Source organism: Aptenodytes forsteri, unplaced genomic scaffold (genome assembly GCF_000699145.1).
Source record: "Aptenodytes forsteri isolate BGI_AS27 unplaced genomic scaffold, ASM69914v1 Scaffold59, whole genome shotgun sequence".
Classification (NCBI taxonomy): domain Eukaryota; kingdom Metazoa; phylum Chordata; class Aves; order Sphenisciformes; family Spheniscidae; genus Aptenodytes; species Aptenodytes forsteri.
In genome coordinates, this window is record NW_008794085.1 from 2241976 (window position 1) to 2251140 (window position 9165).

Sequence of the window (9165 nt, forward strand, 5' to 3'; positions counted from 1 at the left end):
GCGTCCCGCCGGGAGCGGCTCTGGCCTCCGGGGGGCCTTCCCGGTATAAGGCTGATCACGGCTTGCAAAAAGTTGACCCTGGGGGCCAGGTATTCACCCGAAAGTCCAGTTTTCTCCTGTTTTCCTCTCAGCGGTCTACTCCGCCGTCGCGTTTCAAGGCCAGAGCAGCGAGGGTTTGGTTTGCGGGGTGTCTCTGTGTACCGCCATGAGGCACAGCAGACAGAGTAGAAGAAGTCATGAGTAATTAACACGGTATCCAAAGGTTAGCTGCAAATGTATATGCTTCTCTTGGCGTTAATAAGATTCTCTCTTACAGAGCACGAATATTTGGATTAAATATCGGTAACTTTTTTGAGGCTTTTTGTTCTGTATTTTCGTGATTGTATCTTTTTTCCCCATATTTATTCACTGGTGTCTGGAGTCTGAGGGAAGACCTCATCCTGATTCAGTCTGGATCTGCTTACCTCTTTGCTAGACTGGGAAGCAAGCAATGTGCTAACCAACCTCAATAAATGGTTGGTTAAGTTTAAAAAAAAAAAATTTTTTTAAATCCCAGTTTATCAATTATTTATTGACCATCCATGCTTCTGCTTGTAATTTACAGTGTCTTATGTTTGCCTTATTTGGTTTTTTGTGTTCCTTTAAAGTACAATAAAGAACGTTTGGAGTTTGGCTTTGGTTTCTTACTAGCTTTATGCATACGTAAGTTTCTTTAAATGCTTTGTCATAGTTTTATGAGGCATGATTTTCATGTTATTACTTGCTTCTGTGGAACCACAGGATAATACTGCAATAGTTAGCATCCGGTAGTTACACCAAAAAAAGATAAGAACTACTTAAATCAGATTATATATATAACATGATATGTATGTTAATCTGTGTCAGTGACCGAATTCACGGCTGCATCTCACAGAAGTGCACGTATGTCGCTTCAGCCCTTAATCTTACAGGGTCTCCCATAGTAACTGGAGGACTTGATGGAAACCTAATATGTAGAAAGAAATAACATTAGTTTTATCATCAAAATACAGTCCATTAAATCCAACTTTAGAGCTGCTTCTCTCACATTTTAAATGTTGTGGCTTCACGATACAAAGTGCTGGTTCAGTGTGAACTCACTTAGCTGTTTCAAAGCTGTTCAGGTAACTTTGATAGGGTCACTTCAACCAGGAGTGCTGCATTACCAGAAGTTCTGACTATATTATGTGACAGCACACCTCAGAAAGCTAACTTGCAAGGATAACTTGGCCTGGGTAAACTTGTCTTGAGGAGGAATTTTAAAGGTTGGAGTCTTACATCCGAGAGCTGGGAAGGAGGCAGTGAGCCATACAAAATAATCGATGTAGAGCAAAGTATATTTAAAGCTTCTGTTCTGATGTGTTTACTCTTTCTGTCCCTCATAAACTGTTAACCTACGAGGACAGTGCGGAGGGGAATTCAGAACTGATACACTTCATACAGTGAAAGACTCATTACAGGAAGGTGTTAGTCAAAACACAAGAGTCTTTCTATTCAATAACAACTCGCTCTATTCTTTTAATGTTGAAACGTTGACTGACTTGCGTTTCAGAGTTTGTTGATTGATCCTTCTGGTCGTAGGATGAGATTTTCGTGAGAACTGAAGAAATCTGTATTGCCTACTACATTCGTAACCATTCAGGCACGGGTTGTTGCAGTTGGACACTTGAGTTGTATTCCAGAGCCACCTAAATTGATGTAAGCTGTACTGTTGCACTTTTCTGCTCTTATAATTGTTGTGCCACCACTAGTGCCAATTGTGACTGCACATTAAACTGGATCGGATAATTAATCTGGCTGTAGGAGGGGGGGAAAAAAGCACCAATTCAGTTTCTTGACTGGGTCTTCTCATCCAGTACAAGGGAAAGGGTAGGAACACTCAGCTGCCATGCAGGGGAGAGCGTTCCTTGCGCTTAAATTGACCACCATGGAGCTGCACCCTTACATTTTCGGTTTTACGTTGTATTCAATCTAGTAGTGACAGTCTACTGCCAAAAGCCTTCCTTTATCTTCCGTGCATGCTCATCTGATGTTTTCTTTAACAACTGTGTAACCACAGGCTGTTTATTGATAGCTTAGTATTTGTTAGATCCTAAAGAGCAACTAGAAGAACACATTTATCCTCTGCTATACTTAGTGGAGCAGGCCAGGAAGCTTTTTCTTTAAGAGTTATTGGTGCTTTCCCTAGCACTGGTATGCCTGGCAGTATTTTGCTGTTTGAAATAATCTGTCTTAAAGTGCGTCTTTATATCTAGCTTTCCCTCCGCTTCTATTTACTGAGCTAGTAAATGGCTATAAGGCAAACAGTCATTTTCAAATTTTAATTTTTAAATGCTACTGTTATGAAATCTAATCTCAAAAAACAGGAGGATATTTGAAAACTTTCTTCAGGAAAGAAGTTTTGTTTCTTTCCAACGTTGAAATAATCTGTCTTAAAGTGCGTCTTTATATCTAGCTTTCCCTCCGCTTCTATTTACTGAGCTAGTAAATGGCTATAAGGCAAACAGTCATTTTCAAATTTTAATTTTTAAATGCTACTGTTATGAAATCTAATCTCAAAAAACAGGAGGATATTTGAAAACTTTCTTCAGGAAAGAAGTTTTGTTTCTTTCCAACGTGTCTTGTTTGTAAAGGTGCTTTTCCTTCTGGCTCTCAAATCTTTTTTTTTTTTTCTTTTTCTGAATCAAATGAGACTGGGGGGGCGTTAGTTTTTTTCACATCAGTAATATTCAGCTAGTGGGTATCTGACTTGTGTAATTCTGCACAGTGAAAAATGTTGGCAGGAGAAACTGCCAATTTTGTAGCATTACATAAAATGAGAGCTTGTTTTTCAGGCACAGAGATGTCATTTGTGACTCTCATCTTCACAGAGTAGTAGATACAACTCTGGTTTCAGTGAACACATGCATTGATTCTGTTTCGATGTTGATATCAAGCAGGCTTGTTAATGTACAGATTGAAATAAGATGGATATCATTTACATTTTGGCGATGTTTGTGCTTGCATGTACCTTCTGAACAAGGTGGAGGAGGATTGTTTTTTGTTTCGATAACTGTAAAAATAAATTGGTCAGTGTAAGAGAGGATGCTTGATCTTCCAAGGAGGAAATCAAAGTGGTGACATGGCAGTTCTTAGTTCTGACATCGCTCCTATAAAATCACCTCCAAAATAAATTGGTAGTCAGGTTAGAATTGAATATGGTTACAAAAGGTAGCATGTTTCCCCAGGAAGATGATCTCTGAGGGAATGTGATCTGATACTAGGTGTTACAGTTCCTGAAGATGCAAAGTGGCACTGCTGCTGAAGTGCTCAAGACAGATGTGTCTGCTTCATTGTACCCAATGTTAATTGACTGCACGTGGTCTTTAGACGATGGGTTCCCTCCCACGGGCGGATTGTTCCACCTCTTTCTTTTTGCTGCTTATGGAGAGGGCTTAAGCAACCAGTTTATACTTGTAAGCTGAAGTTATGCTGCAGAGGGTAGAGTCATTTTGCTTTTGCCAGAGTCATCAGAGTTGCACTAACTCTCAGTGGTCTGCGCAGCATGTTAGAGGTGTGCAAGATGCTTCAGATGTTTAATATAAAATCTTAAACCAAAAGAAGGCAGCTTGATGAAGACAAAAAGCAGCCAGTAAAGTTAAGAGTAGGTACACCTGTGGATAAAAGTGTGTGTATTTAGGATGCCAGTAATCTGTTGAACTTGTAAATAACAGTGTTTATTTAACAAAGCTTTTAAACAGTGAGTATATTCATGCTGTTGCTCCGAGACTGCTTTTACTCAATGTACAGAAAACATCAATAATTGCAACATGTTGGAGTTGTGCCTCGTGGATACGGATAGTATGGAAATGTGGCAGTTGGGTAGTCAGCGCGAATGGGTGTGTCTGTAGACAAAGTGAGTGGGTGCTGTTGTGTTTTGTTGGTATAACTTCATTTTTACTGGGTGAATGTTCTGAAATTTGATAACCACAGACTTGATGTAACTAACATTTTCAGTGAGTATTCACCTTATTACTTAACATGCATTAAAACTCCTGAGTTCACTCAAAGGAAACTAATGAAAGGGCTAAGTATATTAGATAACGTTTTAAAAAAAAAAAAAAGTATTTTTTTACACTGAGAAAAATCTGCTAGGTAACATGGTGGCAGCTTTAAAAATTGTTTCCTTAACCTGTATCAAAATCATATAGGTTTCAAATGCAGGCTTCTAAATAAATTGAAAGACTGGCTAATCCTAGTTTGTTTTATTTTTCAGGCTTTAGAAAGGATGCGTCCTTACCTGTGTGATAAAATCATAGCTGAGAGACACTTTGACTACCTACGTTCAAAGAAAATACTCACTAGAGAGGACACAGAAGAAATTTCTTCTCGATCTTCCAGTAGGAAAAAAACTGGGAAGTTATTGGACTACTTAGCAGAAAACCCAAAGGGACTAGATGCTTTGATTGAATCTATCAGGCGAGAAAGAACACAAAACTTCCTGTTACAAAAGATAACTGACGTAGTGTTGAAAGTCAAAAATGAAAAACTTGAAGCTCTCAAAGGTGAGAACTTTTTAATAGTATTTTGTAAGACATAGGTTTTATTTTAAGGGTCTGCAAAATTAAACTCCAACAATTCTTTAAATCATGTTTTTTAGTACAGATTTTTTTTTTTTCTTCCTCTAGTGTTTGGGACAACATTCCTGGAAATATCACCTGTTTGGGTTTAAGATCCTAGTGCATGTATCCTGGCTTTGCCTTTTTGCTATCTGAACACATCACAAATAACAAATTGCAAAAAAACCTATCATGAGTTGTTATGATAAGTCTGTTGTCACATTTCAGTCTTGCTTTCTATGAGGTTCTAATTCAGAACTCAAAATAGGTGGTTATCCTCCATCTTGCATTTCTCTTGGAGATATTTACTGCAGTGGCAGGATGCTCTGGTTTTGTTAAACTTTGCACCTCAGCAGAAGATAAGCCAGCAAATGCAACCTGAGGGGAATTCTCCTGTATGCCTTCAATGCCAAAACTTAAAATTAGGCACGGTAAATGTATGCATGTGTTGCATCATACAGGTAGAGAGGTTTTGCTGACACACAAAGCTTGAAGTGACTATATGTACTCGTATCTTAAGGCAGATAAAGAACGTGTAAGCCTTCTAAACCAAAAGCCTTACTTCCCCTTCCACGCGCATCAAAAGAGAAATAAAGAAGGAAGAAGTACGTTTTAACCCTAGAGATGAAAGGCCTGAAGTTTTCTCTGGCTTCAGGTAAAACAGCCTTCAAATGCAGTCCACTTTGGAGTAGAGCCATGTAGCTGAAGCTTTTAAAAGTTTGAAGAACACAGAAAAATCTATCAGAAGATAGGTCAAAGGGCTAAAGTGACTTCCTAAAATGGGGCTTAAATTACGATGCGTCTTTGTCAAATAGTAGCCAATACAGAAAAATCATTCACATCAGCCTAGATAACCTGCGTGTATTTTTTAATTTGTTGGGAATATTGGGATGTCACAGGTGAGATGAAGAGGTTAGTCTGTTAAAAATACAGACAATTGATCTTTGACAGTCTTGCTGATACTAAATCAGAGCACAGTTTTAAGAGTGCACCATATTGTAATTAAATCCAGTCTCTGTTTTTTGTCTTAGGTCTAAGCTGCAGCACCTGTATGACCACGCTCTATGGAGGAACAAATAATCTTTCTAGATCATATTCTGATGAATCTAATTTTTTTGATAAAACAAAAGACAAAGAATCTGCCCAGATACATCATCCAGAAGAAGATTATAGCACCGCCGCCTTTATGTCTGCTGTCTCTCTTCATTCGATGAATTTACCAATTGCCGAGATGGGAAATGCAGAGAGTGCTGTTTTCTCAGCCACCCTTCCAGGGCCTGGAGACCCCGGTGCACCCCCTCTCCCCCCAGAGCTCCAGTCAGAGCAGCAAGAACCATGTACTAGTTCAAGTGACAATTGCTTTTTGCCTTTAAGATCACGTTCTCTTCAACCATAGTGAATGTAGTGACTTTTGTCTCTTCAACCAAACGGTACTGAAACTGTGTGATGTCTTATAAAGGTTAAAAAAGTGTTTTCAAACTGCTAGCTAGCAAAATCAGAGGAAACAATCTATGCTATTTACTGGTTTTAAGGAGTAATTTTTTTTGTAATTAGGTGACTCTGGAGCTGCTTGATTTTATGTTCTTTAAGGAGCTTTCTTCAAAAGATCATGGTACTACACCAGCAAAGGTTTGTTTTTTAAACCGGTATATTTCAGATTTCACATTTAGTTGCAGATATTTAAGCTGCAGTTATAGAACAAATGAATTGGGAAAGATGGTTAGGAAAAGTATTGAGTATTGAAAAATAACTTCCTGAACTAAAAGCTTAAGCTCACTTACCAAAAAGCTTAAACTCATTTACCAAATTAAATGTTTCTCTGTAGGATAAATTCTGCCCTCTACGTATGTGTGTGCAGCTCCATTTGCAAAAAAAAAAAAAACCAAACAAACAAAAAAAACCAAACCCAAAACAATCTGGCCAAATCTGTAGCTATACTTATTTGCAAGAAGTCTGTTAATTGTCTGAACTTTGTTCTCTGTCCTGCCACTAAATCAAAAGGCACTCGGTATCGAGGTGATTTGAGTTAGTAAATATACTTCCACAAGCCTTAGCATATTATTCTTGTATATTAGTTAGAGATTCCTGATTTGAGATGCACTTTAAATATAAATTCTCATTAGTACTGCAAAAGGAATGTAAACTGCTGCAGCAGCGTCATGTGAGCGGTAAGAGAATGTTATTGTATAATGCTATTAAGGAGCAAAGCTTATACGTTTTGTCCCAGTAGGTAAGTAGAGGAGGAGTCCTGTAGCAAGAAAGTATCCATAACTGAAGGACTCTTGGAAATGTTGCACTTCAGATACCTACTCTTCAAAGCAGATAGACAGGTTTACATTTCAAATTGTTCAGTCTTAAATGCATTTAAAACTATTTCAACATGGGAAGGTTCTCGTTTCTTGACACAATGTGACATGCTGTGCTCCTCTCATACTCTACTCTTGAGTTGTAATCTACTTTTTATGAAGTTGCCCTATAATCACTTTAAAATTACTAGGCAAAGACAAACCCCTACTTGGAAATGTGTACAGTTGTGTTCTGCAGTACTACACTTTAAAGTGACGGGATTTTTTTCAGTATATCGAAGGGCAGGTTTGTATTTAAGTCTTTAAATTATTTTGGTTCTCATACAGCGCTATAGCCGTGTAATTCCATTCAGATTCAAACCCAGGTAATAATCCGAAACTCTGTTCTCCTTTTGTGGAGACAGGCCATCCGCAGGACCTCAATGTAGTCTCTAAACTTTTTTTTTCATGTTTACTCTGGTTTTGGAAGTAGGTTAAAATAAACTGCAATGTTCAACTACACTCCATACTTAGTCTATGAATAGCTTACGTTCGATAAAGATAGGGGCTTCTGTTCAGTGTTTATAAAGTCCTTGGTTTTCTTGTATACATCTAAGGTCATAGACTGTCAGGATGGTGGAAAATGCTTGTTGGCAAAACTGCTTGGTTCAGAAGGCACTCTGGAAGTTAAGTGCCTAAATATGCAAGCAAAATTTTGCTCTCTAACATGAAATCAAGGGTGGGTTTAAATCCCTCTCTTCCATTAACTTGAACTGTAGTTGCACGTACGTGGGATGTCTGACAATTTATTTTTCTAAATGCCCGCTGTAACCACTTAAAGAGCTTGTGCTTAGGTTTGGGTCCCTTCTTGGATTCTTGTAAACGGAGGAAAGTGAGCAAGCTTGGCCTTAGCTGAAAAAGAGCATCAGCTCAGGCTGAAGACAGCCTTGCAGATCTAAACCGGAACGCGCGAGGCGTGCTGCCTGCCCCACGGCGTGCTGCCTGCCCCACAGCGCGCCGCCCAGCCTGCAGGAAGCCTGCCTGTGCAGGGACCGCTCCTGCAGTGGAGCCTATTAACCTGAGACTTTAAATGAATGTATTATCTTACCAAATGTTTATAACATGCTTTTTTTTTTTTTTTTTAAAAACCTTGAAATATTTTTATCACAACTTTTGGAATAAATTCTTTTGTATAATTGCCTGTTTTCCTGTCTGCCCCTCTCATTATTAAAATGTATAGGTTGTAAGTGCAGTTCAGGCCAGTATCTGGACGCGTGGTTTTGGTTTTGCTAGTGTGGGAGGCTTTTGTTCTCATTGTCTTGTTAGAGAGGTTTGTCTTTGGTGGAAAGACTGACTTAATGTGAAGCACCTGTGCCTGTCGGACTGCATTCAAGAGCTGTGTACAGGGAAAGCGTGCAGGTGAAATTAAGACCTAAGTAAGTGCTTAACTACGCTTTCTGTGGTTCACGGCTAGTAGTATTGCTAACCTGATTCTTGCTTTTTTCCAAATGACTCCATCGCTCAACTTCTTAAAGATGTGAGAAGCGTTGCTTCCAGCCATGCATATATTGACTTCATTCTTAAATTAAGATTTTCTTTTTTTTTTTTTTAATAGTGGGGGAGAAACAAAACCTTGAGTACTGAGGAGTACTCAAAAAAGGATTTGCAGATGTTGCAGGGGCCATGGAGGCTTGCTTCAGCGGTTGTTTTCATCGTACTTTGTGTACTTTCAAAATAATCATTATAGTATTGATTATGAGAGACCAGCTGGACCCAGTTCAGTATCTTTGCAATTAAAGGAATTGATCATGTTATAACCAAAGGCCTGCCCTTAGACCTTATCCTGCTTCCTTGGTAGTATAAGTAACCTGAACAGTGCTAGTAAGCATTTTAGCTGATGCAAAAACAGATGTATGGGCCCTGTTGACAAGAGAAGTCTAGTACAAACTTTTTCCAACAGATTTCAAAAATCCGTTTTGGCGAAGGTAGCCTACGTGACTGCTTAAGCTATTACTTGGACAGGCGCCGTTCAAAGCTTTATCTGCCCTTTTTCTCACTACTGAGGCCTGCAGGTGTAAAAAAAGGAGAAACGGAGGTCGTCTCAGTTTCACGTCTGATTTTCTGTATCTGTCTGTGGTCGCTTAGAGGGAGAAAACCCCCGAGCCGCTGGGGGTGAACCCCCCACGCCCCAGGGCGGGCGCGGAGAGGCCGGCTTTTCCCACCTCGTCCCGCTCGCCGCCTACAAGCTGGGAGCCCACCCGGAC

The 9165-nt window shown here is 39.3% G+C and overlaps 1 protein-coding gene across 2 annotated transcripts; it reads left to right on the forward strand.

The window, feature by feature from the left end:
* The first annotated feature begins 27 nt into the window (after positions 1-27).
* BCL10 (B-cell CLL/lymphoma 10) lies at positions 28-8102 on the forward strand. Of its 2 annotated transcripts, none has more exons than XM_019470733.1 (3): positions 28-89; positions 4274-4562; positions 5648-8102. In XM_019470733.1, exons 2-3 carry the CDS (start codon positions 4286-4288, stop codon positions 6010-6012), a joined length of 642 nt encoding a protein of 213 aa, XP_019326278.1. In that variant the 5' UTR covers positions 28-89; positions 4274-4285; the 3' UTR covers positions 6013-8102. The 2 variants fall into 2 exon arrangements, with proteins under 2 accessions (XP_019326278.1, XP_019326283.1); XM_019470738.1 differs by lacking the exon at positions 28-89 and adding an exon at positions 1650-1716.
* The last annotated feature ends 1063 nt before the right edge of the window (positions 8103-9165 follow it).